This window comes from Pterocles gutturalis, unplaced genomic scaffold, assembly GCF_000699245.1.
Source record: "Pterocles gutturalis isolate BGI_N339 unplaced genomic scaffold, ASM69924v1 scaffold24454, whole genome shotgun sequence".
In the NCBI taxonomy this organism is placed as follows: domain Eukaryota; kingdom Metazoa; phylum Chordata; class Aves; order Pterocliformes; family Pteroclidae; genus Pterocles; species Pterocles gutturalis.
In genome coordinates, this window is record NW_010136478.1 from 1 (window position 1) to 13,456 (window position 13,456).

At 47.2% G+C, this 13,456-nt stretch overlaps 1 protein-coding gene across 1 annotated transcript; it reads right to left on the reverse strand.

Moving 5' to 3' along the window:
* Positions 1-2,249: 2,249 nt before the first annotated feature.
* Positions 2,250-6,719, reverse strand: LOC104468265 (inverted formin-2-like). The gene is made up of 4 exons (XM_010082327.1): positions 6,326-6,719; positions 4,835-4,950; positions 4,145-4,304; positions 2,250-2,287 (listed from the first exon to the last, which is right to left on the reverse strand). Exons 1-4 carry the CDS (start codon positions 6,717-6,719, stop codon positions 2,250-2,252), a joined length of 708 nt encoding a protein of 235 aa, XP_010080629.1.
* Positions 6,720-13,456: the final 6,737 nt, after the last annotated feature.

Sequence of the window (13,456 nt, forward strand, 5' to 3'; positions counted from 1 at the left end):
AGATGTCTCCAGTGAAGCAGAGCAGGCTGTGAGCTGGGAGGATGAGATCTTTTCATTGGTGGGTGGCCCTGAGGGAGGTGCCGGTGCCTTGGAGGGGTTTGATGATCCCACTGGGCTCCGAGCTGCACGTGCACATGGCTCTCGCTCAGCCTGGACACCTCCACTCCCACTCCCAGACAGCCGGTTTTCAGCTCGCTTTTGCTTGTTTGGATGTTTCTTGATAGATAGCAGCCTCTCAATGACTTCTTCAACTGTGTTCCCTTGGACTAGAGAAACAAGTTGGGGTCAGAGAAGGGGACTGGGCCCAGAGGGTGGTTCATGCTATTCAATCCCCGCCAAGCAGCACATTTGGAGCCACAGAGCCCACTCCCTGGTGTCACTTTACACAACTGCACTTTTAGCTTCCAGGCAATTTCCTTCCAATGTTCCTGGCACATAAACACTGTTTTGAGCATGCCTGCCGGTAAGACTGGCCAGCACCAGCGGCAGGATGCCAGCAAGGACAGATTCCCACTGAATCCTATGACCCAAAGCTCAGGACTTAACCGTTAAAAGCAAGACCATGAATCCTGAGCCCACTGCTAAACATGGCCAGCTCTCACTGGCATCTGCATGGCTGGAGCTTTGCACCAAGACTTGACTTTGTGCAGCAGGTTTAACTTTGTCCCAGCTTCTGTTCAGCTCTCAGCAAGTCCCATAGATTATTGCTTGTGCATTTGGGAAGGACTTTTGTGGGCACTGGGTGGGGTGAGGGAAAACAAGAGGAGAGTGCAAGGCTGAATGGATATGTCATTCTTACTGTCATTAGCGAGCAAAAGGGCTCTGTTCACTACCGCATCCAAGGACTCCCACAGCAAGAGGCTGGAGTGATGCGATGGTTCCAAGTGCAGCAGGCTCTGGAGGATGGACAGCAGCTGGATGGAGACTGGAGAGCGGCTCACCTGGAAGACAGGGCAGCTTTCCATCATGGCAAGGCTGGTTCCAGGCAAAGTTTTTTAACTTTGCCATTGAATGACTTTGCACCCCATGTGAGTGCCTACTTACTTTATTGAAGAGAGATGAAAAGACCTCATGATGATCGTTCATGTTTATCCCATCACATATCTTTAATAATTCCTCATCATCTTCTACCTTGAACTCTTCAAATGTATCACACTGGATAAGCAGATCCTCCTCCTCTATGTCTCTGCAATATCACAGCATTCATTTTCACCGGAGAGCCCTTCACTGATTTTCAGATGATTGTTTTTATTCAAATGGCTTTTATCTCTTTGCCTCTCAGACTCAGCCAGTCAGTGTTGAAAGTAGCCAACTCTACTTTCTCTATAAAGGATCAAATGCCATCAGTGCATCCTTTCTTGAACTGAATGTACCTTTTTCTACAGTTGATACATACAAATAAATGGGACTTTTCAAGGCATAACCTGGCCCACTGTCTGCTTTATATGGACTTCTCCTTGGAGCTGTAACAATAGAGTGGCATTTCTACCTTTCTGAAACTGGGCCACCTCTTTGTTTTTTTTTTTTAAGTCAAGACAAATTGAAAATATTTCAGTGATGTTCCTGTTTGAAAAACTTCATTCTCTGTTACTCAAAATTGGATTAAAAAACCCCCAAACACTCTAAAGCCAACTTTTTCAGCACTCTCGAGACCACTCAGTGCAGGAACTCTACCCTTGCTAGTTGGCAGTATTGAAAGAACTCTTCCCTAATTTTTATGGGGTTGAATGGAGCAACTTCAGTTACATGGATAACTGCAATGCACATATAATGCATTCTAGAGTTTATCATGGGTGTTTCTGACGGAACATAATTTTTAAATTAAGAAACTGCGAAGACAGGTATGTCCAGATATGAATTAGTAAAGTGTCTTAGCTGGATGCTTCTGGGACCAACACCAGCAGCGAAGGGGTTTGGATACAGCAAGCTGCTCAGTGAGCCCACAGCACCACTTCAGGTTCAGTCTGAAATGCAGCCTCAATGAGAACATTGCTGAGCCTTGCTTCATCTGTGCCCGGAGTCTCTGCCAATGACATCTGCGCCAACAGCTGTCCCTGAGACACTGTGGTTGGCAAGAGTGTCCTAACAGTGGCCTAATGCCTCCAGTTCCTGGGTAGTGGGTGCACACTAGTGTAATCCACTCCACTTGGGTACACTTCACTTCATACAACTGAAGGCTGATAGGTATTAAATTTCCATAGCTACACTACTGTGAATTTCATCTATAAAGCAAATTTAAACAGTGATTCTTACCTTAGCTTGTCTAAAATATCCAACAGCTGAAGCCCTGGGAGAAAAAAAAAATGATCATTATGACCTACTTGACACTGATGTATTATGATCTTAGACAGAAGTCTCTGGGGCCAGATGGGATCCACCCAAGGGGAATGAGGGAGCTGGTGGAAGTGCTCACCAAGCCACTTTCATCTCTTATCAGCAGTCCTGGCTAACTGGGGAGGTCCTGGCTAACTGACTGGAGGTTAGCAAATGTGGCGCCCATCTGCAAGAAGGGCTGGAAGGAGGATCTGGGGAACTGCAGGACTGTCAGTCTGACCTCAGTGACAGGTAAGGTTATGGAGCAGATCATCCTGAGTGCCATCACATGGCACATACAGGACAACCAGGTGATCAGGCCCAGCCAGCATGGGTTCATGAAAGACAGGTCTTGCTAGACTAACCTGATCTCCCTCTATGACAAGGTGACCCACTTAGTGGATGAGGGAAAGGCTGTGGATATTGTTTACCTGGACTTTAGTAAAGCCTTTGACACTGTTTCCCACAGCATTCTACTGGAGAAACTGGCTGCTCACGGCTTGGATGGGGATACTCTTTACTGGGTAAAAAACTGTCTGAATGGCTGGGCCCAAAGAGTGGTGGTGAACGGAGTTAAATCCAGTTGGTGGCTGGTCACAAGTGGTGTTCCCCAGGGCTCAGTACTGAGGCCAGTTCTGTTTAATTTGTTTATCAATGATCTGGACAAGGAGATGGAGTGCACCCTCAATATATCTGCAGATGACTCCAAAATGTGTAGGAGCGTTGACCTGCTAGAGGGTAGAAAGGCTCTACAGAGGAGCCTGGACCAAGGCTAACTGTATGAGGTTCAATGTGGCTCAGTGCTGGGTCCTGCACTTGGATCACAACAACCCCCTGCAAGGCTAGAGGCTTGGGGAAGAGTGGCTGGAAAGGTGCCTGACGGAGAAGGACCTGGGGGTACCGGTAGGCAGCCAGCTGAACATGAGCCAGCAGTGTGCCCAGGTGGCCAAGAAGGTCAATAGCATCCTGGCTTGTATCAGAAATAGTGTGGCCAGCACGACCAGGGAAGTGATCATCCCCCTGTACTCAGCATCAGTGAGGCCACACCTTGAATCCTGTGTTCAGTTTTGGGCCCCTCACTACCAGAAAGACATTGATGTGCTGGAGCAGGTCCAGAGAAGGGCAACAAAGTTGGTGAAGGGTCTAAAGCACAGGTTTTATGAGGAGTGGTTGAGGGAACTGGGGTTGTTTAGTCTAGAGAAGAGGAGGCTGAGGGGAGGTTGTAGTGGAGTGGGTGTCGGTCTCTTTTCCCAAGTAACACATGATAGGATGAGAGGAAAAGGCCTCAAGTTGTGCCAGGGGATGTTTAGACTGGATATTAGGAAAAATTTATTCACCAAAAAGGTTGTCAAGCATTGGAACAGGCTGCCCAGGGAAGTGGTGGAGTCACCATCCCTGGAGGTATTTACAAGATGTGTAGATGTAGTGCTTAGAGGCATGGTTTAGTGGTGGACTTGGCAGTGTTAGGTTTCTGGTTGGACTCAATAGTCTTAAAGGTTTTTTTTCCAACCTAAATTATTCTATGATTCTATGATTTGATGATACATAAGATGACTGGTTATAGAAATGCATTGAAGAAGCTCAAGGGATACAGTGCTGCTGGGATTCCAGAAAAGATCAAAGCTATGTGTAGGCAGCAAAGTTTTAAATAAATCTGGTTACAGAAAGGTTGTTGAAGAGAACAGAGACCAAAATAAAAAAAAAGGAGTCTGCCTTTAATATTTGCAGTTTTGCTCCCCAGCCCTCCTCTGTCACCTTATGGATATATCTGAAAATAAAACTGCTTGGCGACTGATTTTCTCTGGAGAAAGTTAGGTACAACCATCCTTACCTATGAACTCATTTCTGATTTGTGTCCTTGTTCTTAGCTCTTCTTTCCCCAGTATGATGGCATTGATAGCACTCAGCAGTGTCACCATATACGGCACGTTATCTGTGTTGGAGAGCTCGTTCATTATGACGCTGAATCGATACTGCTGGTTCTTCGCACTCTGTTAATAGCACAAGTGATATTTCTGTTCAGCTGGTACAGAAACATCTACCACATTGGTGCAGGCTCTCAGATGGAATCAGAATCTTAAAACCTCTCAGTTTATCCCACTGTGCACAAGACAGGGAGATAGAGGTAAAAGCAGCACTCCTCCATTACGGAGCAGGGTCTGGGTGGCAGAGAAAGTCAGTGTAACTCCTCTTAGATCCCTTTACACTTTCTGACAACTAATGCACCTACCTGGGCTTGTGGCCAGTGAAACCCACGGGTGTGGCACCATCTATTTTGCTAAATTGCTTTTCATGCCAGAAAGGACTTTGTGGTTGGCAGTCATCTGTCCAGACAAGTCACAGAGCAGCACCGTGGACTCTGACCAGGCCAAATTTCCTATAGTTTCCACCTTATAAATCCCTGCCTCTCTTATCAAAATGATGCAAAATAACCTTCATTCCCAGCTCTTTTCTGTGGTACATGGATCCACCTGCATTGATCAGAGCAGAGCTGTACCTCCTGCTGGAGCCCAACACTTGCCTTGTAATGGTCCAGGGCATCCAAAGCCAAAGCGTGGCCATCTGATGAGTAAATGCACAGTGCAGCCAGGAGCTCAAATACTTGCTTTTTGACCATAACGTTAGTTGTGTCAAGTGCTGGAGGAAAAACAAAACAAAACAAAAAAGAATTTATAATGATATTAATGTTCTGAATCTCAGTGTCTTCTGCTGCATGGCTTATGACCAGTGGTAGAAAAAAGACTGAAGGAGTGGAGCCACTACATGGAAGATGGGAAGAGAAATATCCCAATGTATAGATATCCCATCCCAGTAGCATTATGTGACAGTAACTTCTAGTGGGAACAGTAAATGCTACAGGTACCCTATTGGCATTTTGGTGCTGCTTGTAGTTGTTCAGCTCTTCCATGCATCAGTGGCCTGCTGCAATGGCAGCCAAGATCTCAGCACTCACAATCACACATTTTATTTCACATTTGCACATATGGGTATTTTCTAGAACAGCAGATGAACCATTTTCCTCAATTATTGAGTCTTATTTTTAGTGCAGAAACACCCAATATGCATATCAAGTAGGCCAGTTGTTCTAACCTGTCCCCATGTATTCCCTTTTTCCCACTAGTGTTTCTCTGTGAGCCCTGGGAGCTGGGAGGGAGTGGATTACACCATCTTGGTTTTCCTTTATTAGTGCACAAAGAAGCTCGACCGCTGAAAAGCTCAGGGAGCTCCCCTGTTTCTCACAGCACAAAAATGCCAACTCTATATTTCACACTGGTTAAGAAAATACAGGGTGGAGAGAAAGGAAGAGGACTTCAAAACTGAAGAGGGGAGCAAGCTAGCCTTCAGGCCAAAGCCTTTTAAAGAGCTATTAATAAGGGTTTCTGAGCACAACTGTGATCTCAGCTCTGTGGAGCAGCACAGAAGATACCCTACCAGCATCACCATCATTAAGTGCTGTACAATAGGTCCTAGGAGATGCCCTGGTGAGTGTCATACCTAGCAATGAGCCAAGTGAATGGCAGGAGAAAGTGAGAGTGAGTGGTATTACCTACCCTCTTCCAGAAGGAACAGTCTGAGCAGCCCAGAGAACAGGCTGTCTTGAGTCTAAACCATGTCACCCTCCCTCTTCTTTACAGGCTGCAAATCTTCAAGGCCTTTTGATTCCTTTCCCTCTGCCCTTGAGGCTCAGAAAGACTAAATAGCAAATGTCTGCTGACAACTGAAGGGTTGAGGACTTCTTGTGCCCACGTACAGCTAACGCTGGGTTTATCCCTGGCTTCTCTGTGAACTATGAAGACATTTGTGTGGAAATGAGCCCATCTACACCGCACTGAGTGGCAATGGCAATGCCATTTGCAAGCAGTATAATTTTAACGAAAATTATCTCTTTCATTAATCAGTTGTGATCAACAACTTGCAAGAAGCCTGGTGCAGGGCAGAAGGACAAGCAACAGGAAAGTCCTCCCCCCGCCATGCCACATGTCATGGGTGAAGCAGGAAGACATCTTCTCACCTTGGAAGAGTTTTCTGACATAGCCCTCGTTGCTCACAATGTATTCGATGCCTTTGTGAGAGTTCATAACTGCTCGCACACAGTTAATGCAGGTGAGCTGAAGCAAGGCATCAGAAATCCTGGCCACGCCTCGCCCAGACAGCCTGTCCAGGGCCTCCAGGAGGAGGTCCAGCCCACACAGCTCCAAGAACTGGACCATCCAGGCATCGTCGCTGTTCTCCAGCCGCTTCTTCAGCCCAGAGTAGTTCACCACCGACGGCATTTGCAGGAGACGGATGCACAGCTCCGGCTCTGCATTTTCCAGGTTGGCCTCTGTCTGGTCAGTCTCCTGGGGTCCAAGTTTTTCCTTCAGGGCAGCCCACTTCTTGTGGGCACCTTCCTTTTTGATTGACATTGTGAATGGCTTGTCCTGAAAGGAAAAGAAAGTACAAAGTGAGAAGTTTGTCTGGCCTGACCAACAACTCTCTGCTGAAGAAACTCAATATATCCCCTGCTTAACCACACACATTACATTTGGGCCCTGAAAACTCTGTAGAGAGACTCTTAGCATGTCTAAGCCAGCAAATACAGCTTTAAAAGTAGACAATTTACACCAATCAATAGCCACTACCTATTTTCATGCAGCGAAAGGATAAGGTTGGAAGTGGCATTATCAGCTCTAAACTCCTTATGTCCATTAAACCACTTCAAAATCTCACTGTGCTGGAGAGGCTGTGCAGTTTCTAAGCATTTGTAATGGGATGGAGAAATCATTTTGAGCATATCCTGATCGTAAGAGCATCCGATTACCCTGTTCTTTTTGCTTTTGTTTCTTTTGACTGAGGTGGAAGTTAGTTTTATAGCACCCACTTAATCTCTTCCTGTCTGCTGTAATAGCAGATATGTGTGCAAAACGTGGTGCTTGTGTGTGATAATGTGGGAGCCTGGCACGTTGCGAGCACAGGGACAGCAGCAGGAGGTTGTGAAAACAGCAGCGCGTCTTGTTGGAGATGGGGAGTATCTCTTCAAGGCCTGTCTCCCTGAGGACATGGCCTGTCTCAGCCATGCTGTCAGCAGCAAGGAGGGTGAGGAGCACATTCAGCACAGAGAAACAGCAAAGCCAAGTCTAATTAACCCTTGGTGCCAAATGTTATGTTTTTAGGCAGCATCCTTATTTTTCAGATCTGCAGTGACTAAGTCATACAACACAAGTCCTTTTCAAAGCTGAATGCAATAATTTTAAAGCTGAATTGTTCCCAGAGAAGACAGTTGTCCCACGGAGGGGAACAAATCTGGGGCTGGCTTCTAGACCCAAAGCCAGCTGCTAAAGCCACCTCCCCTACCAGCCCTGCCACCAGGACCTCTGCTTCCCTGGGCTGGTGAGCTTGCACAGAGCTCAAAATAACCTGGGGACCAGTTGGCCCCTAAAACCCAGCACTTGGGGGACTGAGGGGATGACAGGAAAATCTTGCTTTCCCTTACCAGCTCCAGCACAAGGGTTTCTTGCCCTGCAGCATTTAGGGAAAAGGCTCGAAAAATCTAAACCGAAAAATCTCTGCAAGGTTTTATTTACTAGAAAGCAAAAAGGACAGATCATTTACAATGGCTGGAAATAATCTTGTTTAAAGTCTGCCTTGTGATTTTTCCTGGGGGCTGCACTGGTGAGAAAGGTCCTGGCTGCTTCGTCGCAGCAGAGCCCCATGGCTTCTGGTTTACCTGAAAGTCTCATTTTGGCAGTCACCCCTTGGCAAATACACAGATAAAATGTTTGCTCACTGGTAGGCATGATATTACAGGCCTAAACATGCCTCTTGGAAAGATGGAAAATGCGATGGGATGGGATATTCAAGAAAGCTTGAACAATTCCCTGGGAAAAGGTGACGGTGAGACTCTGGCAGGGTCACTCAGATCACAGCTCACAGCATCAAAGGCTGTGCTGAGTAAGGGTCAGACGAGTGGTGGAGTCAGTGAGATATGGTCACAGAAAATCCTTTTAGAGGGCTCTGGAGAAACCCTCTTGCAGAGTTTCCCTTTGCTTCAGTGGGGAATGAGCTGGCCAAGTGCCCAGAGGTGTTTACTGTTCTGTTATCTGAAAAAATGATGGTGACAATCGAAAAACATGAAGTTGCGAATATACCATCTGAGAACACACTGAACAGCTGAAAAGTAATAAAAAGGACCATATAAAAAAAACCCCAAACAACAAACCCTCCTGACAAACTACAGGCTTGAGTTTCTGAGGTTTGTCATCACTGCCTGCAGCCCAGGGCCCTTACTCACTCCTGGTAAAATTCTTGTCGAGTTAGTCAGCTCCAGTCGCACCTCTGCACCCAAGCCCAGGAATTTGGGCTAGGCTCAATGTAAAGAAGAAAAGAAATCCTCCCTACTCGGAGGGAGAGAAGTGAAAGTGTCCTGCCCCAGGGTCACAGCCCTGGTGCTGGGGCAGCGCCCCACACCTCTCACCACAGCAAATTTACAGTCATGGGGCTGGAGAGGCTCTCCTGAGGAGCTGCAGTCAAATCCTGCCCATGCTGTGCATCGAGCCCAGGGTCCTATTCCAATGCCTGGGGTTGAAGCACAAGTTTCAGCACAGGGCAGTGCTGAGGATTGTCTGACCAGGGTGGAGCACAGTTCATCTTGCCCAGCCCTGCTCTTTGGTGGTTTCCGCAAAGACCCAAGATCCATCAGCCTCCTGCCTGGGAGGAAGAACTGACTGTCCTGGTCCTTTTACTCCTGTGCAGGGGATGGGCACAATCCCAAGGGCTGGCAGCGGGGACCAAGCCCTGGCTCACTGGGTGGGACTCGTCCCTCCTCTTGGCTCTGCTGGTAACCCAGACTCTTTCCTCTCCCAAAGTGAAAGTGCACCAAGCAGAGAATCTGGTTGTGAGTCCCGTGTGTGCACAGAAGAGCCCTGTGGTCCTGCCAGGTGGGAAAGCCTGTGGGAGCGGCCGCTTGAGGAGGACGGTTTTCCTGGCTCCTGGCCGAGCTCTGCCCTGCCCAGAGCTGTGCTGGGCTCATGCCTTTTGGGCGAGGGGCTGCAGAAGTGGCTGCTGACCGCAAGGTCCCTCTCTCTCAGTGTGACTTTTTATACTCAGCAAATCACTTTTTTTTATTTGCATATGCCTAAATGTTTCTTATCAAAACAGATAACCAAGAGGGCTGGCCTTTAGCTCCGAGTTGTACACATACTTCATTGTATATTGTATCAGCTACAGAAAATCAGAGAGATTATCATACAAATATTGGCCTTAGGTTTATCTGATTTCTGAAAATTAAGCTCAACTAGTGCAACAGGAGACAGGAAACACTGACGGAGCATCCTGTTTACCATCAGGTTTGCTCTGAATTATCCTTTCCTCTCCACGTGCTCTGCACAGATGTGAAGAGATGAGAAACAAACCCAGGCAGGTATCTCTCCAAATGGTTTGTGTTTTTACATGCTAAACTGAACAAATTGGATTGGTTAAATATTCTTTCCCACAGAGAGCGCACTCTTTTTGTAGGAAAGAAAAAAGATGGCTAATGTATCTAATCTTAAAAAGGGAATAAAATAAATAGGAGCTGTACTATATAAATGGAAAGAAATAAATATGGAGGAGACTGCAGTACGATTCTGCAGATGGTGTGATAAATCTGTTTACAAACACAGATATGAGTGATACATTATGAATGCAACATCCTTCCATATTTTCCATGATGCACAGTGTTGCAAAGCCACTCAGACACATCCTTAAAGGGCTGGTAGTTTCACCTTTTATCTCTGACCACAGAAGCTTATTAGCAGGTAAATGATCTCAGCAGAGGGGGACAGATAACGGATTAAAATGGAATGTATCTGTCGGGCTGTCTCACAGAGGCCATTTGGACTATGCTAGCTGAGGAAAGAGAAGTCCCCTGACAAAAAGAGACAAGGTGCTAGACTTAAAAGGCTGAATACATCTTGCCTCCCGCCAGCAGAAGGCCGTGGGGAGCTTTGCTTTTTGCTGCCCAGGCCACAGAGGAGGATGTGATGGTGGAAGCAATGTCCCCAGCCAGACACAGGCTGTACCTGCAGCACCCATGGTCTGTCCTCCCCAGCTATGTGCTTGGCATTGGCACTGGGTGCTGCTCCCCAGGGCACATCCTGACAGCGCATCTGTGCTTCCTGCTGTGGGGACACCCACACCCCACAGCATTCACCGTGACAAATCCAACCCCCTTCTCCTCTTGCTTTTCACCCTCAGAGGCTGGTTAGGCCTTATGGGGAATGACAACTAAAGAAGAATCAATGCAAAAACACTCTTAATTTTAAGAGATTCCTCTGGGAAACATAAAGGCATCATAAAGGCTCGTCCTCTTGCATCCGGCAACATCAACACTACAGTCCACAGTGCAAAAATTTTTGGATCATTGGGTTTGCAAAGCTGTGATGTTCCATGCATCCATTCAATCCAGTTCACAACATTTCCTCCTCCTTTGTTTTTGAATCAGGTCCCTCCCAGATTCAGTTTTCTGTACCCCTCTGTCCTTCAAGTGAGCTCTTAGGGAGATGACATCTGTGGGAGATAAATCAGGGCATGCCAATACTTTCTCCATCCTATGAAGCTGTGAAGAACAGAGCTGCACAGCACAGCGTTCACTCTAAATTACTACATGCCTCCAGGATGACATGGATCACAGCAAGGACCTGGCAGCACACATAAAAAGGGACATCAGGGCAGCTAAATATAATTGGGTGAAAATGAAAGGGAGAAAAATTACAGGTCAAAACAATTCTGATTTTTTTGGGAGCAGACCCGCTGCCCACACTGCAGGATGGGAGGGCGTGGGGGGGGGAACCCCAGGTCCTTGCTGACTTTTGAAGAAGTCTGAGCATATCCTGACCCCATGTGCTGTCCTCGCAGCCCTCCACTTCCCTCCACAAGGCTGCTGGGGCACACAGCTGGCCCCCAAGAAAAGCTCTTTTTTTTGCTGCTCAGCTCCTCCTCCCTTCCGTCCCTGTTCCTGGCACTCCGGAGCCGGTTCCGCCTGGCTGACTGCTGCTAATGATAGGTTTTGCTTCTGAGTAGTTCCAGTTTTCACTCTGCTGCTGGGAATATGCCGAGCCTTTGTATTTTGCAACATGTCAGACTACTCAGTCACTAAAAAGAAACAACATCCTGGCTTTGTGCTTTCCAAAACCACTTCAAGAAGTGTGATGGGTTTGTTCCTCCTCTCCTCTTGCTTTCATTTGTACTATTGTGTTTTCCTGTGCAGCGTCTGAACAGCTTGCGTACATACAGGCTAATGAAATCATCCTCCCACGCACCGAAAGGAGTAGGAGTGGGACCAAAAATCTCTATTTTGGAAATCAGCCTGACCCCATGGTATGGGCCCACTAGCATCGGTAGGAACTGGCAGCATACATAGTCTACCAGGGGAGCTGACGGTAAGGGTACAGTGAGAAATTGAGGTCCACAAACAAAAGGCATGGTTTGTCCCATAGACTACAGCAAAATTAGCTGCGACCCAGGCTCAGCATGCAAATCAACTGCTGCTCCATCCTTCTTCTGTCATAGCCAGTAGCTTCAGCAGCCTTCAGGTCTAGTTATCCTTGATCCTCAGCTGTATCAGAGGCTTTTTCAGACAGCAAACTCCCAGAAAAAGACTTCAGTGAATTGACAAAAAAAGACCAAGGCCATACCGGTATAGATGTATATGTATTATGCCAGTATAGCTTATTATTTTGCAAAGAAAGGAAAAACATTTTGTCCTGATTCAGTCCTATCCACCACTATCGGGATGCTGTGTTCCAGCACAGCTTCTCTCTCTCCTGGGCAAAGATAAGCTATGATATCGTGTGATGTCTTGCACAAGTGGTAAATGTGTCCATTCAATATGTATTGTGGTGAAGTTACACCAGGATTAACCACAGTGGTAAAAACAATCACTGGTGCCTTTTTCCTCACCAGTAAATAAACAAGTAAATGAATCATCAGGCTGCTACAGGTACCACATACAAACCAAGCTCAAGTGAGATGCTGAAGGATGTTTATGTTAGAATCTTCAGTGGCATCTAAAGACTTATTTAAAGGCTGCACTAGCTTACCTTTAAATGGATTTAAAACCACTCCTTGTTAAAACAGCAACACTGCCTGAAGTCGGTCAATAACCAATTTACCTTAACATGGTAAGCCAGGTTTAAATCAGGTTGGTGCAGCTTCGTTTCAGAAACAGCCACTGCCACTGGGGAGACCTGGCTAGAGGCAAGACGTGAGCCTTCTCCTTCTGTGCCAAGTCAGCCGAACCAATTTAAAGAGCTTTCCCTGATGGATATGAGCCTAGTGGCATCCTTGCATGCTACCAGAGGCCTTTGGAGGCATGGCACATTTGGGGTTGGAGGGATGCCAGGCGGTAGCCAGCACTTGACCCAAGCAGAGTGTGCCAGCTCCCTGCTGCGCTGCAGCTAATGGGGCTGCAAACGCTTCACCCCCCGTCTCCCCGAGGCTTCCTCCCTGCTGTCAGTCGCAGACCCGTGGGAGCCCGACCTCAGCCAAAAAGGAACAAGACTCAGGTCCAGATTCCACGAAAATCCCGACAGGGCGAAAGGCGCAGACCCATGGGAGCCAGCGTAGCATCCCGACCTCAGCCAAAAAGGAACAAGACTCAGGTCCAGATTCCACGAAAATCCCGACAGGGCGAAAGGTGGGTCTGGAGGGCCCCCTGCTCCCTCCTGAAGTGCCCACCCACTTTGGCAGAGGCAGCAGCTCCATCCACCCCGCACCAGCGATTCCAGCATCATTTGGCATTTTGGGATGCAATTTATTATTAAGATTTGGGGGTCACGTGAGAAGCAGAAACTGTTACCCAGCAACACGGACAGTGCGGCGGTAACTTTCTAAGACTCTCCCGGTTCCCACTTAGTGGGAAGCTGTCACACAAACAGATACTATAACAGCCAAAAAACCTTTTATTGCTTTTTTTTTGTTTCGTTTTTAAACACTTCCACAGGATGCCACGAGGACAGAGAAAACAGAGGAAAGAATTCCTACCTCAGAGCTGAAGCCAAATTATTCTCGTCTCTCTTGCACAAAGGATCCTCCTCTATCGGCTCCCCAGCCAGCTCATTTTCTCCTTCCCTGCCAAGCAACCTTCAGTCAATAAAGTTTAAATCCCCGAACGAGCGTGTCTGCA